This window comes from Lytechinus variegatus, chromosome 1 (genome assembly GCF_018143015.1).
Source record: "Lytechinus variegatus isolate NC3 chromosome 1, Lvar_3.0, whole genome shotgun sequence".
Classification (NCBI taxonomy): domain Eukaryota; kingdom Metazoa; phylum Echinodermata; class Echinoidea; order Temnopleuroida; family Toxopneustidae; genus Lytechinus; species Lytechinus variegatus.
This window is the reverse complement of record NC_054740.1, coordinates 91,667,779-91,689,687: the sequence shown is the minus strand read 5'-3', so window position 1 is coordinate 91,689,687 and position 21,909 is coordinate 91,667,779. Positions and strand designations below refer to the sequence as shown.

At 33.6% G+C, this 21,909-nt stretch overlaps 1 protein-coding gene across 1 annotated transcript; it reads left to right on the top strand.

The window, feature by feature from the left end:
* The first annotated feature begins 1,135 nt into the window (after positions 1-1,135).
* LOC121406589 (G-protein coupled receptor GRL101-like) lies at positions 1,136-9,165 on the top strand. The gene is made up of 7 exons (XM_041597600.1): positions 1,136-1,201; positions 1,515-1,586; positions 3,070-3,144; positions 5,203-5,274; positions 6,001-6,072; positions 6,656-6,733; positions 7,999-9,165. The coding sequence occupies exons 4-7, from the start codon at positions 5,222-5,224 to the stop codon at positions 9,092-9,094; spliced, it is 1,299 nt and encodes a 432-aa protein (XP_041453534.1). The 5' UTR covers positions 1,136-1,201; positions 1,515-1,586; positions 3,070-3,144; positions 5,203-5,221; the 3' UTR covers positions 9,095-9,165.
* The last annotated feature ends 12,744 nt before the right edge of the window (positions 9,166-21,909 follow it).

The following is a 21,909-nucleotide window of genomic DNA, read 5'->3' as shown; positions in this document are numbered from 1 at the left end:
TCGAACCCACGACCCTCTGTTTCAAAGTCCAAAGTCTAATCCACTGGGCCACAGTTATTATTCTAATAGTTTGAACCAGGAATGGAATTTTATTACAATCACTGTAATAAGTGTAATTATAATGTCTATATCACAATACCCTTAGTATCATACTAGGTTTCCAATGAATTGAATTATTAAGAATTCGATTCTTATATCAAACTATACTAATTAACGTATGTCAATGATGCATCATGATCCCGGGATCATGATAAACATGCAATCAATTACTGATATCGATGAGTCATAAATCATATATGTAAGAATAAAATGATATTCTGCACAATAATTGAAGCCTGGTGGAAGGGAAATTGAATACAACATAATGTATTTATTTTATATCAATGTAATGTTTCATTCCAATCAGTGATATGACACATTGTGGATTAACACACCTAACCCCTGGAGTTTTCGATGGCTTAGTCAGACTCAAAAAACTGTGAGTGCTCTATCATCATCCTTCATAACGCACTATTCTGTTTCTAGCTATACACCTTATTGGCGCCTCCTTCCTCCAAATCATACTCATGTGATTAATTTTATTAATTAACTTGTGATTAATTAACTATACCATTGCACTCTCTTACCCTCTCCTCCCCTCTCTCACCAGGGCCCCTGGGAATTATTATTATTTTTTTACAGGGGGTGCTGGTTTAGATTTGACAAGCCCCCCTCCCCCCCAAAAAAAAAAAATGTCGTTACAAAAAGAAGGTAATTTTATTCCAGGACAACTTTGACAAGAAAAATAAAAGGTTTATGTAGGTTACTTGGTTTCATTTCTGCCATGAGCATTACTTCCATATTTCCAGGGTGTGAAGCCTATGAAAAATAAAAAAAGAAGCACCGCCTCTTTTCAGCAAGGCCTTGTCTCTCTTTATACTGCTTTGCGTCTTCTTCTTCTCATTCCTCTAAGAATCTTTGTTATAACTTGTATGCTTTTTGCAAATAAATATATTTGCTTGACACGAAGTATCACCATATGCTAATAATGTCAGTCTTTACATTTGAAAAGTATGTCATTTAATTATACATGCGACAAACGTTGGTGATCATAATGTATGAAATTAATTATTTATTTCGATCTTTACAGAATCCTGGCGCACAACAAACTAACTTTTCTTGAGGCCTGGACGTTTAAAGGTCTTTCTTATTTAAATTTTTTGTAAGTACATTTTCCCTTCTCAAACATTTCCAAAGAAGAAAATGAAAGTCTAAGTACAAGAGGCATAACCGTATTATGAGTATAGCCATAGTAGTATAGATAAGTGTCAGTATAGTGGCAGTAGTAGCGGTGGTGAAGTAAAAGCATTCTGTACTTTCATTATTTTTGCCCATATTCGCCTCACGTTTTAAAAATGTACTCGCTCCATTTAGTGTGATTAAGAGTGAATGTACATGAGTGCGTACAGCAATTGTTCTTTTGTCTGTTGAATTAATTTTCTCATTTATATTCTAAACTTTTCTTTCGTTCATAGGTACTTGGAATTTAACGCGATTCATGAATTCAGTGACGATTGTTTCAAAGGCCTCGCCCGTATAAGGTCTATGTAAGTAACGATACCTTAACCAGTAGATTGTTATACTTTTATTTCCAGCGTTTTTTTTTTTTTTTTTTGGGGGGGGGCTAGTTTTTACTGTGAATTAATTTGTGTTGCATGTTCGTTTGACAAATCGGCTCTTTGAATACCGATATATTGCCCAGTTTTATATCGATTTAAAATTCGCACTAACTCCACAATAAAGTTTAGAAATCTGACTTTGATCGATAATCCCTCCTCAATTTTAGTAAATATCAATGTGTAAGTAATATTAATGAATAGAGCATCTAATTTTCTTTAAAATGATACCCTACATGATATGATTAAACTTCACATGAATGTAAAGTGCCTTGAAATGTGGGGCAAGGTCAAAATTCAAAAGTTGCAAAATGACACAATATTGAAAGTCACTGATCTTTCTTTTCAGCGGTGATGAGTGGGTTTCTCATTGGTTTCTTTTGATTATTTTCATGCACCTTAACGTCAACATTAATATGGAAATCAAACAAAGCTCTGCACAAGCAAACACATAACAAACAAACATGCGTGATGATTTCAAACCACGACTCAAACCATGTTATATTACAGTCACAGAACCATCACTACAGAGCAGGGGCTTGATTTGAATGGATTTTCATATTGACACAGACTAAGGAATTATGACTATTTCTGCTCGTTTTGCAGTTTTTTCAATTCAGACATCATCCAACACTTTTGAATCCTGCTCTTTTTGTGATGGCATGATCATAACAAGCATGATATCATCTTAAAAAGAATTAAATGATAATTCGAATGATATCAAATATGTATTGTGCAATATTGGTAGTTGGGAGAAATTAATGGCCAAACTAAGATTTCCAATTTTTTGCTCGTTTTGCAGCTTTTCAATTCAGACCTCATTCATCACTTTTGAATTCTGCTCTTTTTGTGATGGCATGATCATAACAAGCATGGTATCATTTTAAAGAAAATTAAATGATCTTTTGAGTGATGTAAAATATGCATTGTGTAAAATTGGGAGTTGGGAGAAATTAATGGCCAAACACAGATTTCCAAACTTTTTTTGAGGGGTTTATATATAAACTTTGAAAAAATGGTTAGAGAATGAAATTTTAGAGAAAGATATTTTCATTTGCGACTTTTTAAGGTAGGTGTGGTATGTTTATAGATACTACAAAAACACAAAACATGCCTCACACACGCAAATCATATTTTACACACACACACACACACACATAAATATTTTTCTTATCTTCGTATTGTTACGATTTAATAATGAAGATATTGTTGATAGCTCGCAATACAAAGAAAAAAATCCCTGAGAAAAAAGTATATCCTTGAACATTTTTCTGTTTTTTTTAAATATAATTATGACTACGTTTGATTATATATTTAAATGGACATATATTGAGGAATCCATATATGAAGGTGTCTAAAACTGTCAACAATTATTATATGGAGTATAACAAAAAAACATTCCTTTTCTATGTAGAGACTTGGAAAACAATACAATAACTCATGTCAGGGCTGGTGCCTTCAAAGATGTTGGTCAAACACTCGAAAGATTGTAAGTATTCATCATCAGCAGCAGCAGCTAAATTATCTTCTTATTTATTTATATATATATCATAAGTCTCAGTCTTATCTTCGTCCTTCCCATGTCATAAGTTTGTTATAACATTCTTCGTCTTCTTGTTCTTCTCTTCTCCTTCATCACCTTATTTTTCACCTTTCTTCCCCTCTTCTCTTTCATCATCATCATCATCATGGTCATCATCACCACCATCATCATCATCACCATTATCATCATCATCACCACCATCATCATCATCTCCTCCTCCTTCTTCTTTCACTTCTTTAATTTTGTTCTTCTTCTATGTTTTTGAAAAAAAAAATTCCCTCATCTCCATATTCATATTTTGTTGTTATGGCGAATTATTTTCATTTGCCACAAACATTATTCGTTTGTAATTTCAATCATTTCATTTATTTCTTCTCTTACATTTCTTTTACGAGCAGATGGATCTTGCATCTATCCTAAAACTTCCTAATATAAGATGTGTTTTAAGATAATGAGATTATTAATAAATTGCACTTTTGAAACCATATCACACGCCGGGCCTTGGATAAAAGAAAATTTGATGCCATTTACTCTCTTGTGATTCTCAGGGACATATATTTTCCCCATTATCCTCAAATATTTCATAATCCAATTCTATCGTACACCGCATTTTCCCCTATCAACTACATTTCGAATAAAATCCATTTGATTAATTTGATCAATCAAATTAATTTGATTAATCTGATTGTCATGTAGCTATATACCATCCTGATAAATCGATTTCACTCTCCTAAGATGTGGTGTTTCTTTAAATGAAAAAAACCCCATAGTTTATCCCTTATGTTATTTTTAGTCTACCATACTGAAGAAAGGAGTATCGCGGATCAAAATTGATTGAAGATCTAAAATCTGTTTTGAAATATCTTCGATTTCGTTCGTGCTGCAAGGACAAATCCAAATAACAAAATTTCCCTTCCAAACACGTGCTGAAATAAAAATATTTCAATATTCATTATTTTGTTGATCAAAATGTCTCGTGTCTTCATTGAGATGTTTAATCGATTTCTCACGCGAGCTTTGAAGTTGTAGGTTGAAGAGTACAATAGGGTGAATCTGACCATTATTGCACCCCCACCATAATATAATTCTTATTTGAGATGTAATAAAGCCAACACGGGATTAAAAATGATACAAAAATGTAAACAAATTCTTTGAACATTGTCTTTTTAAAAAAGTTTTCAATATAATTGATAAAAATTGCTTTTATTTGACAAGCAATATCAGATAGGTATTTCATAGAAAAATACATTATTGTTCACACTATTAAATTTGAAAGGGTAAATTGCTTTTTTAAATTGAAATTAAAAAATATTTTATTCAGACAAGTATAAATCTAACATTCTCTCGGGGAAAGATAATTAAGATTGAATGACCCTTACAAAGTTGCTTCCATAAAAAGTAGAGGCTTACATATTAAATACATATACATTAATAATTTTAAACTTAAAACATACATAATAAGCATAAGTATGATAAAATATGCATATATCATTAATCATTAAGATTTTTTTGTAAGAATAGTATTCATATAGGAGATTGTATGATGGGGATAAAATGTTTTTTTAAGTCTGTATTGAGTAAGAAAATTGAAGTGATCTATTTCATGGTATATTACTTATTCTCCTTGTTTAATGCGACCCTCTCCGCCCCCTCTCTGTCTTTCTCTCTCTCCCTTTCTTAAACCCCGTCTTTGTTGTTGTTTATGTTGTTGTTCTTTTTCTTCCCCTAGCTTTAATTGTGCCATAATTTGGGGGGAGAGGCAAACACTTAAACTTGATTTACATTTTTTCATAGCTGTAAACTTGTCGTTTGTTTCTGTTGTTTATTTAGGCTTTAAAGCGCATACCATTCAAATGTGAATATGTATCCCGATGATTTCTTTCCAAACTTCCTCTTCTGCTCCTCTAGTTTATGTATATTGTCTGCTTAACAATCTTATTCTTTTTATGTTTAAATTTGTCTACATGATACGTAATCCATGACGTCATCACGGTTACACTAAAGCCTACTGCATGGAAACCTTATGACTTCAATTAATGCTTCAATGTTTACTGGCTTACGAAACCTACAGAGGATGTAAGTAACATTGCTAAGAGGCAATAACCATGATAACATACATAAAACAATGCATAAAAAAACGTGAGATGAGTGAAAAAATGTTCTTCTTCTGATATTCAAAATTTCGTCGTATATAATGATAATTACATAGAAAATCGTTTTAATTACAAGCTTTAACATGATGATATGTAGTTGAGGGAAATTTATCAGATAATTTGTTATTTTGCGCGAATATTGTTAAAAAAATTATACTTTTAATTATTGCGCGAAATTACTTGATATAAATGTCTTCGAATAAATAGCCTAAATATTTGTTTACATAGATTACAATGAATAATAATTTGATTCAATCTGTTTTTCTTGATTATAATTTCTAATGTCACTTCATTTAATATCTGATTTCCCCACCCCCTCTTCTGTCTTCCCCCTCTTTTGTTTTAAGCCTCTATGTGAATATTAATTTTGTAAAGTTATGTTTAATATACAAGTATTCATGATCACAGTAAAAATGATTTCTCTAGAGAATTAATGTAATGTAAATGATTTGGAATTAAAGATTTAAATTGAAATAAAAACTAATTCCTTTCCATCTCTCACTCCTCTCCAGATACAAATATTTCCTCTTTACTGTGTTTTCTCTTTAGAAAAAAAGAAAGAAAATGTTTCACTCTGAATAATTAAATCGTCAAATTTTCATTGTAAGCTTACTCCCTCTCTCATATGGCATTTTATTGTTTTAAACAGAAATTTTAACAACAATCAATTAAGATACATTGAACCGGGAGCCTTCCACAATCTATCTACTGTGACTGATTTGTGAGTTTTGACCGAGTTATTCAGTCTGTGTGATTTATTTACGTCTTTTAAACCACATGTGATCATCAAGATCTTACTGTTATTAATCTTTGTATACAACAAAAGACGAATCTTGATAAAGGGGGTTAATTTACATAGTTGCAACTGAAAAATCTAACAATTTAATCTTTGAGAGATAACGCAATAACATGCATTTGCTATTAAGTGTATCCTCCATTTCCATAGATATTGATGTTTGACAAAAAAATGCTCTGAAATTTTGTTTTCTTTACTGATAAACTAATATGTAGATTATATACAAAGCATCTCAATTCATAATTTCTTTTATGATACACATTGTCATTGTATATATATCACTTCATATTTTTTCTGGTGAAAATGGAATAAACATAAATCTAAAATGAATTTTAATCGCGGTGGTACTGTCCTCAATCACCAGTAAAATAAAGATCACGCCTCTAAACGCTTCTTCATTGCGAATTTGTTTGTAGGCGACAACAACAACAATGATGATACGGTTGGATTGTCCTTCTCTCTAAACGTTTCTTCTGTTTTTGCCCCTGTTTTTCCTCTATTATGTTAGAGTAATTTCATCGCTGAGTCCAGAACCATACCTTCTTTACCCCGGCATATTTGATGGACTGGATTCCTTGACGGCTTTGTAAGTACCTTTTGAAAATATGTTGTATATTAATGATTACATCAGTGGTTGAGTCGAAGCAATATTGACCAGGGGCCGCGGAAGCGGGGGAGGGGGGGGGTGCTAGGGGGCGTCATCCCCCCATTTTTTTTTCCAAAACCGTGTACAAAAACGTAAAAATTACCATATGATTGTGATTTTTTTCATGATCAGCCCCCCCCCCCCACTTTAAAAACGGTTTCGCTGCCACTGTTGACCTATGCCTGCATGATTGTCCATCTGATTCACATGTATTTAAAGGTGACAATTTTATAAATCCACATGGGACTCTCATATTCGACACTCAGCTGTTCAAAACAAAATACTCGTCGGTTCAGTATAACTCTAGAACTGCTTGATTGATTGATTGATTTTATTTGTCAGGTAACTATGAAAAAGTACTTGAAAATATGAACAGTAGTGTATACCTTGACAGGATTGCCCATGAAAGCCGAGATGTCTTATTTCCAATGGGGTCCTTACATCAGTAATTGACAACAATGTACATCTATGAAAAAAACACCTATAAAAATCTACAAACTACATCAATTAAGTCTAGACAACTAAATTTACACGAAGAATTGTAAAACTTAATATATAAAAAGACAAAAACAAATAAGTTTGCCATGAAAAACCATTTACGCAAAATATGATTAAAATAATTGTAAAACAGGTTGAGTAAACGATCAGTACTTCAAGGTTACATATGAAAATTATACTATAATCAGTTTTTAAGTAGCGCTAAATGCATCGTAACTAATACAAGATATAAAAAAGTACAAATAAGTTTGACATCAAACTTTCACGCAAAAACAATAGATGATGAAACAATGTAAAACAAGTTGATAAAATAAATCATAACTAAAAAGTTATATATCAGACTACATGATACACATGAAATTAGAAAGAATATTTAACATTACAGAGTGGGGACATTTTTTAAGTGTTGTTTCAATACTCTTTTAAATTGTTTAAAAGTCTTAACCGATTTAACATGATTAGTCTAGTGCAGTTGACTCTTCTCACTTCTGATTTCACGTGCAGCCTCTAAGAAGTGGTTTCAATATACCAATCAATCCGGTTAATGGACTTGAAAAGTTAATGGGCAAGATGGGAAAAATATACAAACAGATTTCCTCCACGAAGTCACTGATGAATAAAGAACTGTCAGTTCGATAACTTTTGTTGTTTAATTAAAAAAAAGTTTTGAAAGTAATGTATGAATTTTCTTTATCCTTGCTTTATAGATATGTATATGATCAGCGTTTATGCTGCCTGTTACCGACTTACGTTCTTTGCGTTGTCCAGAAGCCTGCTCACCCTCTCTTCACCTGCCGAAAAACCTTTCTTCAGAACACAACCATCAAGGTTTTCATATGGATCCTTGGTTTGAGCGCCCTTTTCGGTAACATCTTTGTCATCACCTTGAGAATCAGAAGCCGTTCAGTGACAACGGTTGGTAAGATCCAGTCCATGTTCATCACTAACCTAGCTGTGTCTGACTTCTTTATGGGAATCTACATGGTACTCATTGCAGTCATGGATATCTACATTGGGGAATCCTATTTCTGGGAAGGTCGTGCTGATGAATGGCGCTCCAGTGTCACTTGCCAGATTGCAGGATTCCTATCTGTCCTTAGCAGCGAAGCATCGGTCTTTCTCCTGACCTTGATAACAGCTGATCGTTTCATTTCCATAGTATTTCCCTTCAGCCAACACCGCCTTAGTACCACATCTGCCCGTGTTGCTCTTATTGTCATCTGGCTAGTCGCAATTTCTCTAAGTCTTATCGGTGTCCTGCTGAACAATGTTATACCCGATGCCTATGGTCTCAGTGATGTCTGCGTTGGTCTCCCATTCATCAGGAAGTCAACGGACATCTCTACTGTGATTGACCTGCGTTCATCTGCCCAGTACAACACAGTGACCTACAATGTTGCATCAGGATCCACAGTCTCGACATGGCAGTTCTCCATTTTCTTGTTCCTTGGAGTAAACCTCTTAAGCTTCATCACTATCCTCTTCTCTTATATCATTATTTTCATCAAGATTCGTCTGGATCAGGCCGAAGTCGGTCGCAGGGCAGAAGCTTCTAACGAAATCAAGATGGCCTTTAAGATGTTCGTGATCGTTGGCACCGACTTTTGCTGTTGGATGCCCATTATCATTCTTGGTATCCTCGTCCAGACGGTTGGGGTCGATGTTACACCAGATATCTACGCCTGGTTGGTGGTGTTTGTTTTACCAATCAACTCGTCACTCAATCCCTATCTATACACCATCATTCACATGTCATCGAAGAGATCTGCAAATGAAAAGAGCAAGCAGACGGCTAGGATTTAACACAATGACACTAAGAGGCACATGTGATTGGGAAGGGGCGCTTGTGGAGCATGGAATCTCACCCCCCCCCCAAAAAAAAAAAAAAAGAGAGAGAAGATTTTCATGAACCAAATATAGAAAAAGGGAGAAAATAGAAAGAAAGGAAAGGTAAAAGGGTGCATTTTCTGGACATTATGTCAAAATTAATCACGAAATTATGTTATTATACGCCACCACTCAGAGAAATTATTCGTTTGGATATAACAAGTACTACCATGACTACTAAAATTGTGTTGCCTCATTATTATTTTCGGTGACTATTTAACGTGTTCTTGTGTTTACTTAAAAAGAAAAAAAAATAGTTCATTATTATTAATAGCTTGATTGATTTTACATCGTATAAATATATTCAATTTTATAGACCATATATGAGTCTTAAAATGCCGTATATGTCAATATTGTTCATGAATTTCTTAAATTATTTTCTGAGTTTTCAGTTCAAGCGTTTTTCTCATGTATGAAATGAGCATTTGGAAAATACAATATGAAACATAACAAAAAGTGGTATACTTCAATATTGGAGTAAAATTTGAGTAAATTATTAATTAATCTTAGATACATATAAAAAATCGATAGCTTGTTACACATAATTGAGAAATGAGACATTAAAAAAAAGCAGAGCTTGTAGAAAATTTAGTGCCTCTGAGATTAAATACCATTTCTAAGTAATATAGTCAAAATAAGATTGTATATACTGTATATAAAATTGTTGATCATTATACATTGCCTTGAAAAAGGAAAAATATCAATTTAAAAACAGAGGGCTTTGAAAATAAATATTTAAAAAAGACGAGAAAGGAAGCAAGAAAGAAAAAAAAGATTAACAAAAGATGGAATGTATATAATTATATGTGAAGAGAAGGATTACCCCACGTGTCAAACATTCATTTTTGAAGATTGAATAGCAGTTGTATATTAAAAAAAGTATTGGATGTACAGAGGGCTTTGAAAATTAATAATATTTTAAAAAAAGAAAGGAAGCAAGAAAGAGAAAGAAGATTAAGAAAATATTGAATGTTTATAAATTTATGTGAAGAGAAGTATAATTCAAACATTCATTTTTGAAGATTGAATAACAGTAGTATATTTTGAAAAGTACTGGATGTACTATTGTATAATTAATCGTTTTAAACTTTTTTTTTATTAAGGGAACGATCGTTTGAATCAATTTGACAGTTTGATGAATTTCAATCCAGTGTGGTAGGTCCATGGTTCCCATAAATACTATTTTTTTTAACTTTTGGGGCAAGGGATGTCCGCAAGAGCGGAGAATGAAATTGATCAAATTGCCTAGCGGGATATGATGGAATTTCATATTCTTGTGAAAAAAAGGCGCAAGACGAGAGGGCAGTGGAGTAGACTTTGTGACAGGAAAAAGATGACAATTCCTAAATGCCAGTTACAGAGATCTTTTATCTCTAATATTTCATCGTTGAAAAATGAAGTATCGGTATGAGAATAAAAATGAACATTACGTATTATTCTGGGGATTTTGTAAAAGAAGCGTGTTATTTCTTTTTGAGGTCATGGTACTTGGTTGTGGTTCCTCCAAAATACTCCTGTGGCCTGTTGCATAAAAATTTTTACCTGAGAAAACTCTGGTAAATACTGAAAAATAAGGTTAGTCTGTTTTCTGCCACTGACTTTAACACAGGGCAAAAACTCCGGTAATAACAACCTGAGTTTTCTAAGGTAAAAAGTTTTATGCAACGGGCCCCTGGTGGAATTTTAAATGGAGGTTGTGGTGGTTGAGGGTGGATTTAAGGAGTTTTTAGAATCGCAGCTTTGAATTTATCTGGGTCGGTTTGACATACCAAGGTAGGCATGGTAGGGTGGATATCATTCCCGGGGATCATTCCACGATGCAATTGTGCGGGGGAAAGAAAGAGTTCTTGTACACATCGAGCCTGGAAGATGGTACCTCAAACTGGAAGGAATGTCCCCGTCTGTTCCTGTTTGGCTTAGGTTTAGTGTTTGCCCGGGCGTCTATATCCAGTTTGCAATGTAACATTTTGGAAAAACAGCTTAAACGGTGTGCTTCGCGTCTCTCTTGGAGAGAGTTCCATTTGAGTGAATTTAGAAGTTGGATAACACTTGATTCTCTTTCATATGTAGGGGAAGGCGGGGTAAGTTGAGCATAGGGGCAAGATGAGCCACCAGCCCCAGGCCAATAATGAATGAGTCAGACATTGTGGTGGTGTCATATATAGATGACCCACAGCATAACCCCTAACCCCACCATATTGTTTTCAACTTTGAAACAAAAAGTAGTTTTTTTAGAAGGAAAAATATGAATTTCAGTCAAAAAAGTAAAAAAGAGTGTGAAATAGATAAGTGCTTCATAAACACATACGTCTTTAAATATAATAAAGACATGATAACAACATTATTAGTCCAGGTATGGATCTTCATTCTTGTCATAGTCTTTTATATGATGGATGCATAATAAATGTGTGGATACAAAATTATCGCACTAAGTTAGGACTGGGGTAAGTTGAGCCAAACAGCATGGGGCAAGTTGAGCCATGGTAATTCCTATGGTAATGTATCTTTAAACAAACAAACCATAAAAATCGATTGAAATGCTGGCTGAAAGGAGCAAATTTACATGACTGCTCTTTTCCTTTTAAAGGATGTTAGTATTTATAGAGAATTAGCAAGTGAAAAGACCTTAAACAAAAAATTGACATGCTGGTTCTCCCCTCATACAATTTGTACATAGTTTTTGTGGCTCAACTTACCCCAGAAGGTGGCTCAAACTTACCCCATATATGGGGCAAGTTGAGCCATTTGACATCGTTTTTTTCAAAGGTCACGACGACTTTCAGTGTGGGGATAGAAAGTTATATATAGGTGGAAAATATTTCAAAAGAATTAAATTTCAAGGCAAGGTACTTATTTCGACAAGATTATTAATCATATCAATTCTAACATGCAAAAAGCAAAAACTGTCACAACTTACCCCGCCTTCCCCTATTTGTTACTAATCGGGTTGCTTGTCTCTGGACTCGTTCAAGGGAAGAGGTCATTATTTCCGCCAGGCTAAGCGACAGGGATTCCACCCTCCCCGTCGCAGCTCCCGTCATTCAATTTTGCTATTAATAATAAATTGCACTGTGTGTGGGATATAGGTTCACCTAGGAAATACGTTGCGGAGTATTTATATCTTTTGAGTGTTTTGTTTAATAAACACCGTTTGTTAGATTTAACAGTTATTACTCGTGCTTGTCTTTTCTTTTCATGGATGTGTTAGTTAATATTGGTTTTGATACTGTGTCTTTCGAAAGCATAATTTATAAGCGCGCTCCTTGCTCCATGTATAATTTATCTTCGATTTATTAAAAACCCGAGTAAAAATATAAAACAGAAGAAGAAAGAAAATGGTATCTACATGAATATCCAAATGAGAATCTCCAGAGATATTTTTTTCCCTTTTTTTTCCTTTTTTTACTATTTTCTTCTCCTTTTCTCCTCCCTATTGACATAAAAATCTATACATAGGTCTATCATGGGACATAGAAGTACAAAATCAGCCTAATAAATAAGCCTGAATACAAATACACACAACAATAAAATAGTACGTAACCAGCCTCGTATACACATGTATTATTACATTCTCTACAGTTGGTTATATTTTCCGCTGCTTTTTTGTAAAGGCTAAAATGGCCGGAAAATTAAAAGTGACATGGTTTTTATGACCTACAATATTTTATAAATTTATTATTGTGACCGGAATGTTTTGTAAATTAGTGGCTGATTTTGCTGATAATTCACACTGTACAAATTACAAACTTATTGCAATCATTGCTTAAAATTTGTTTCTATTCAACATCAATGGATTATCGCGTCATTCATTTCATATCACTCAAGATGTATCGATTTCATTCATTTCATTCCCTTATTTTCTTAGATTAAACTATTTTAATGTAAAATAGATTAGGTTGATGAGATGTTCAATATTAGAAATGAATCTAACATGGACTTGAATATAATATTATGATACATTCTTCTGCAGACTCATTCATTCCCGGAGATTATCGTAGAACTTAGTGGAGTGTGTGCTACAAGGGTAGAGTGCAAGTGCAAATTATATACGGTGCAAGTAAAATAACACTTTGAATACACCGTTCTTCTTAAACAAAACAATACCGCGATTACATGTACCTTAAATAAAATAAATGCATTATTGATGTAACATATTCACATTCCCTATCCCTAATACTAGTAATAGAAGCTATAAAATAGAAGCTATAAAATAAATGAAGAATATATTCATTTCAGAAATATATATTATTTCGAAAATCAAAAATCAAAAGGATACATAGAAAAATATCAAAAGTAAAAAAACAAAAACAATAATAATTAACCGAAAAAGCAACTATCCAGAAAAAAGCAATTGTTAACTTGGAGGTTAACCCTCATCCCATTAAAAACACGTACACGTCAACAGATTGTGACGTAAAAAGTTTATTGCAGTACGCAACCTCAAATCTGTGCAACACTATGACGTAACAATAGTAAACTTCACGCAATGTGCGCATGCACTCTTAAATTAACGGCAATCGCTGATTGGTTGAAAGTTCACCTAAAAGATCAGTTCAGGGGACTGTTTCATGAAAGTTGTCAGCACTGAAAAGTTGTCTTTCTCCGACTGTTACCGTAGTAACTGTCGGAGACCAGTGTCTCTCAGCCAATCAAAACCAAGGATTTCACTAAAATAGTCAGCACTGACAATTTAGTCAGTGCTTACAACTTTTATGAAACCCCCACCAGTTCAGTTCATTTATTTTCCACTAAAAACTCAAATCAAATACATACAAAACTCATGAATAGAAATCGGAAGGACCCCAAGAAAAGCATAGCATGCGAGGATGGGACCCGGTACAATACAATAATTGACAAAACAAAACAGATCTTGCATTGTTAGTTAAAGTGTAAAGCAGATAAAAAGAAAACATGCCCTCATACACACACACACACTTACACCAGCATACCAACACACACCCATATTGAAAAGTTAACAGAGTAAGATAGAAAGGAAGCGCTAGCGGAATATGAAAATAAAAGGAGAGGTAGGGAAAAAGAAAAAGGGAAGAGGGAGATCGAGAGGGAGAAAAAATACCCTCTACTCAGTGCACATCAAACGATTAAACAATAATTGTTTACATAAGCATTTGAATCTCGTTAAAGTTGAAGAATTTTTCACAATGTAAGGTAACGAATTCTAATCATGAACACCCTGAAATCTTATTGTATGTTGGGTAAATGAGGTACGTGCAAAAGGAATAAGAATTTTGATTTCTATCTCATAAGAATGCTAAAAGTAACTTGTTTTAAACATATCATTGAATATTGATGGGAGCTCTTTATGAAAATTGAACATAAATATTAAATTGTTTAGTGTAATAAGATTAAAATAACTGGCAAACATTTCAGGTCACAAAACAGAGGAGTGCTTGGTGTCATATAGTTAGAATGAGTAATTATACGAACAGCACGTTTTTGAAGAATATGAATTTCATATAGGTGTGTCTTCTAAGAGTTGCCCCATATCATATTACAATGATTGATATGTGGTAATATAATACTGTTATAAATAGTTAATAAAATATTTTTGGCAATGTGTTTCTAAAGTGTGTTATAATACCAACCCCCTTGAGATTTTAGAACAAACATAAGAAATGTGATGAGAACAATCAAGTGATTCATGAAGTTTGATGCCTACAAATTCTACAATTTCAGATTTCTTAAGAGTTTATTTTTTAATATACACGGGAGAAACTTGACAAGAAACTTTTTTCTGTTTGGAATAAAAAATTATGTAATGTGTTTTATCAACATTTAAATTTATATCTTTGTGATATGAAATGACAGCAGTATCGTCAGCAATAATGAAAATTTAAGAATATTTAAACTATGTATAATGTCATTTATAATACAACTAAAATAACATAGGCCCAAGCACAGATCCTTGTGGAACACCAGTATTTATATATGAAAAATTAGATGCTACACCATCGACCATCACGTACTGTTTCCTTTCAAATAAATAACTTCTAAACCATTCAAGAGATACACCTCTTATACCATAATAATACAATTTTTCGAGCAGTATGTGATGGTCGATGGTGTCAAAGGCTTTTCTGGAAAGATCCATAAAAACCCCTCAGCAAGATTTACCTTCATTAAATTTACGTGATACATGTATATAATCTATAGTTTTTAATGTGCTTAAAGAAGTAGACTGTTTTTACGGAAGCCAAATTGCTCTGAAACTAGAAGATTATTTTTGGATAAAAATTTATCAATTCTTTTATTCATAATTTTTCGAGTAATTTTGAAAAAGTAGATAAAAGTACAATGGGCCTATAATTTTCTATACAATCAACTGGGCCTTTCTTATATAAAAGAATAACTTTGGCAATTTTAAGTTTTTTGGGGGAATACTCCTGATACAAGAGATTTATTATAAATACAACACAGAGGTTCAACAAAAAATGTGTATACATTTTTTTCAAAACAGAAGTTAATACATTATCTGGGCCTGTTGCTTTAGATGATTTAAGTCCATGACAAAGATGAATAATTTCATATGGAGAGGTCGGATTCAGAAACAAAGAGGACATGGAGGGTGTAGTTAAAAAGTCTTTAAATGACTTAGTTGAATTAGAAATTGATGCTGAAATATTTTTAACCATATTGGTTGAAAGCTTGTGCTTTGTCTTTAGATGAATGGAAAGATGAATTTCCACAAAACAGTTTTTGTGGTAGTGAGTTTCGTTTATTTTTCCAAGTAAATTATTAATTTCTCGCCACGTTTTAACCATGTCCCCCTTGACTGATAAAAATAACATAGAGTAATATTTTGCCTTTGACGCTCTAATTATGGAAGTTTATTTCTTATAATCATAATATTTCCTCTTTTCCTTGTATTCAATATATTCATCGTACCTTTATACATTCTTTGTTTATATTTTATTGACCTCAATATACCATTTGTAATCCAAGGTTTCTTAAAATGTATTTTACTACTGCGTGGTTTTACAGTACAGACAAGAAAACATTCCACATACAAAATTTGGAAATAAAAAAGTCGTAAAATAATATTCACATCATCGTTACTATAAACCGTCTGCAAATCAATTACTGTACTAAGTTTCTCCTTAAACATTGCTATTCCTTTGTCATTTACTAATCTATTTTGATGATTCTATTATTAATCGGTAAGACAAACTTTTCTCCATATTTACATACACAGAATATTGTGAAATAATCGGAGAGATCTGAATAAATGAGCCCTTGGTATTTACTTTTTTTAATTGAATTAATAAAAATGTTGTCTATTAAAGAACCTTTGGAAGACGTAATACGTGTAGTTTTAGTAATCAAGGGATACATATTAAAAGAAAACATTAAATATAGAAAGTCAGTTGTTTGGAATGTGTATATCATAATTCAGTAAGTCAACGTTGAAGTCTCCCATTATATAAACATCTCTTCGCTCACTTTCCAATTGTACCAAAATTTCATTCATTTTATCATGGAAACAATAAATATCAGTAAAATGGAGGTCTATAAACACAGCCAACGAAAATCGGCTTTGTTTTTCCTTGTATTTCAATCAAAAAAGTTTCATATTCTGTTGCATTAAAAGAAATGTCAGACCGAAATTGTATATTCAAGTCTTTTTTAACATAAAGTGCAACTCCACCACCTTTTTGAGTGGCTCTACTTGATTGTACAAGATTATAATCATCCAACTTAAATAATGAAAACTCTGTGTTTTTACTGAACCATGTTTCAGATATACCAATAATACTGAAATCATAAGAGAGTGAATGTAAAAGTATTTGAAATTCACTGAAGTTCTTCTTCAAGCTCCTAGCGTTCAAATGAAGTATTGAGAACTTTGAAAATTCAAATATAAAGTTGCTACAAAAATCATCAGCGAATAAGCATTTACAAGAATTTGCAATGTTGATTGAATTTGTATCAAAAAGTGACTTTTCATTCTCAGATATTGTCATGAAATCTGTTTCAAATGGTTGATGACTATAACTTTTACATGTCTGTCTAATACCTTCTTTTATTTGAATTCACATAGTAACTTAATATGTGAATTCAAATGAAAGAAGGTATAGACAGACATGTAAAAGTTATAGTCATCAACAATAATAATGGAAATATAATAGAGTTACAATCAATACAAAATGAAGACTGAGTAGGAGAGGTGAAAGAAGTTCTGCAATTAGCACAAATACATAACCCAGACATTTCACTACACACTCGCACACAAAGAATCACACACAAAAGATAAAATGATCCAATTGTACACATCAAACCTATATTATAAAGAAGCTATTTGATGAAAGCATGAAGTAGCCAAACATACTAAACAGTCAAGTTCATGCATCAGCAACATGATCAATTTCTAAAGATACAAGTCTATTTACAAGAGTTCTATCAGCATCATGAACATGCCTACTGATATAAGTCTATGTACAGGAGTTCCATCAGCATTCTTATCATGTCTAATACAATTAGTCTACTTACAGGAGTTGTAAATCATCTTGATTTCGTATCAGTTTTCGCACAGATTTTCCTCCACTTGTTATTGACACAAAAATGCGACCATCTGATGACCAAGCTATATTATGTGTGCCCGAGACTTCGCTAAAAGTGATTGCTTTTTAACGGTCAGGTCTTGAACGATGAAGATATATGTATATATATTCTTGTTAGTAAAGTGTTTACTTTTATCATGAAATTGTTGAGTATATGCTTATTTAAGGCTCCCATAATATATATATATGATATATATATTGCTGAACATCAAAATGCCTAAACAGATACCTATTCATGAGCATAAATGTTTAATGTTTCATTTGTGAACTGATGAGCTTAATTTCTTATCATGTGTTTGCATACTGTGACTTAAGATTGGAAGAAATCATGTAACTGGTGAACACTTTACTAACATGAATATCAGTATGTGGGACTAGAGTGAAATTTCATGGTATCTTTGGAAGTTTTAAAAGGTGAAGAAATAAAATATCATCATTGGTTTTAACATATTTTGTCAATATCATACAAATAATTAACATACACGAAAATCAAGTCAAAAAATTATTTGTCCGGGGATCAAATTCAAGGTCAAAGTAAAGGTCAAGGGTCATTACCATATAAATCGCTCTAAGACATTATTTGATGCATGTTTTGGATTTCTCTCTGAATTTCCTATTAAATGGTACCAGTTTCGTGAAAATTGGTCAACACGTTACGATGCAATGGCCATTGAAAGTTGAAGGTCACGCCCATTTTTGTCAAAACAATTAAGGAGAAAAGGGGGGCGGGCGGTAGCGCGAGAACCGACGGACCGATTTGACTATTTTTTTTTGTTTTGTGCGTGGGCCATGGTGAATTTTATGTGTACCAATTTACAACGAATTCCGAGAGGGTCGGGTGCAAAATTGCACTTTCATTGGGTGAATTGGCATGGAATACCCAATAATAGATCTTGGTCTGGCAGTGGTGGTTGTAGTTCTTGCTGACTCGATGCGATGTAGTCGATCAATGTCACGTGATTCATCGAAGGAAACTCCCAGCTTTGTTATGATTTCTTTTACAACCGCTTCTGTGTTTTCTCTTTGTTTCTCTTCAACTCCAAGGATTCGGATGGATGAGCGTCTAGAATATTGCTCCAAAGAATCAAGGGCAACATTCAGTGATGAGATTTCTTCGGACTGATCAGCTTCAGCTTTATTCAACATGCCAATTTCATTGTCCTTCGCCGAAATACTTTGTTAGAAGATCACAAATCTTCTTTTCTACTGCATAGAATCAAGTAGATTAAAAACTCTGTGTTCTTGAGTAGCTCCGTGACAACTTGAACAGTAACAGCAGAAGTATGTCTTGTATTCACGGTTGGAGAAGAAGAATTTGACTAAGACATTATTGTGCACTAGTTAGCTGAAGTGACTGAACCAAACAATGATTCAAAAACTTGTTACAAGTTTGGGCAGCAAGAAACACCACACCAGAAGAAATGTATGGGACACTACAGATTCATAGCACAAATCCAATCACACACTTTCCGAAGAAACTGCAGTCCTGGTTACTCCAATTCGATATATTTCCAGATAAAGTAACATATTCCAATATAATCCACACGGCAGGGTTTAAAATGTTTGATGAGACGTTCTTATGTTGATACAGTATTTTCAAATTGGAGTGAACACTTTCTATGTATTAAAACACTGTGCCACACCGTGCTACAATGTTGTTAGGAGAACAAAAACACCGATGCAGTTTTGATTACAGAAGAAGGAAGAGCCATCTCGAAAACACTGATAGAGAAGATCTTCGGTAAGTATATTTTATTTAATACTACATATATTTTATTTTCTTGCAAGATTAAGTGCTTTCATTAACTAATACACCCGTCTTACAAAGAGTTAATCCCCAATTTTCGCCTGTGCAACGCAGACGGACTTTACGACGGCATATTGATTTTGGAAGAGACTTTTGGGCCCGTCGACAGGATCGTAAAACTCTGTCCTGCAATGCAAATTGTGTGACATGAGAATTTTGTTCGTTTCTACGGAAACTTATCTAACTCGCCAAGGCGCATTGTTCTGGCCAAAAAAGCCCGGAAGGCGGCTCGCCAAGGCGCCTTGTCTGAGACAAGAAGGCGATATGGCGACTTGTACAAAGTCGCCAATGCGCCTTGTTTAAGAAGGCGACTTGTACAAGGGCGCCTTGTCTAAGACGGGAAGGCGTGAAGGCGACCTTGTTTAACATGTTCGAGAAGGCGAGATGGCGACTCGGTATATACTGTTTAAAAAAAACCTGATTTTACAGGAAAAAAAACGAAGATTTTGCACAAAACAATAACAGAATCATTCTGTAAATTCATGAAACAGGAATTTTTCTGCAATTTAACAGAACAGATCTTTTTGAAAATGGGAAAAGGGTGTTTTATTAAAGGAAATTTGTAAGGTTCCATACATCAAATACCAATTTCCTGTAAGATTACGCAATCTGGTAAGATTACAGGTGTTTTCGAGACTTTGCTGCAGGAACTTCTTTTATTTTAAGGATAATTTTTCTAACAGTGTATAAACTCGCCAGGCGCCTTGTTTGGCGAATTGTATAAGTCTTATCCTCGCATCATCAAGATATGGAATCATTTCTCAGTTATTGCAATAACATCTCCACAGTGACCTTCTTCAAGGAGGCTTCTGTACCTATCACCAGAGTACGTTCTCCTCCTATTGGATCCTCTACGATACAGTTTTATTGGAAACAACAGAGGCGTCTGGGAGGCGGGAGGGATCGCATTCAGTGAAGAAATTGGAGGGGGGCATAGCAGGCAGAAGCGGGGGGGGGGGGGGATGGGTGACAGATCCCCCCAAAATATTAGGTGGGTGGGACCGTCCCCCCTAAAGTTTTAGTTCATAACCTTTTTTTTTGTTTTTTTTGCTTGTCAATTTTGTTTCCTGCGTCCCCCCCTAAATTCTGGAAACCCCCTTAAAATGTCTCTTGTCCCCCCTAAAATTTAGGTTAATCACTATTTTTTTCTGAATAATTAAAAGCGCAATGAATATAAGGCTATGTAGTCAATTTTGCAAGCACTGCAAAATAAACGGGGAAAATGTGATAATGTAATTATATCAAATAATTTATTTGTCGTATAATGTTATTCTCCCCATTTTGTATATCATGTTGCTTTGGGTTGGGGGGAGGGGTTATGGGATCTTTTGTCGAACACAAATATTTTTCCCCATCTTGAATCTTATATGAATAATGTGTTAGAAAATAGGAAGAGAGTGATGGATAAGATAGCTATGTATTGTAACAAGATATTTCCACATTTTGTTTTATACGAAGTTGATGTATGATTCAAATCTTTAAATTCTCAAAATCTTAAATAAATTACATTTAATGACAATAAGGGATCGAAAGAGGTGTTTTTCGATTTTCCCCGTAAATACAAGTTCAAGATAGACGGTTTAGATAAAAGATTTACCAAGGATATCGGATCGGTTTCAATTATTTGATCTCTATCCAGGTATCGATTTAATATCCGTGAAAGAGCACAATGTAATGTGTAATATTAAAAAAAAATACACTAGGAAACCATGGCAACATGAATTTACAATATCAAATAGAAATGAGACCTTGATTTGGTGACGATACTAGGGTTTGCTTGACTTTTGTCGCGTATTTATGACGAGATGTATAATAATGCCTCGGACTTAAGTTTGGGGTTTATAGCTATATACGGGGGTGGGCGTTGTTCCTCTGTTTGATCAACCTTTTTTGTTCAGTGGATGCTTATTCCATTCAAACATCAATTTATTCTTTACGCTTTGAAAGTTGAATTCGCTCTAACAAAAATATCATTTTTATTCTTCTCTTTATCTAATTTCAAAATTTTGGTTCAAACCAATGGTCTATTCTATAATCTATTCTAGACACACCTCCCTTTGTGAAAAACATCAGTGATCCTATACATTGGAAAAGATTAACCTCCTTTGTTAGTCGCAATGATTTATGGGAATAATTTTTTGTGTGATAGGACATGTAGGACTTTGAGCAAGTCTACAAAAGTGAGAGTCCAAACGAAATATTGATATATGATACATCCAATTTACCTTTCCCTTGGAAATCATTGAGTGAGAAATAGTAAAAGAGATGAGTAAGAAATAGCTATGCTTTTAGGCGCATGCGCGGTACTTTTTTATGCAAAAGAATGACCTGTTCATTATAAAAGT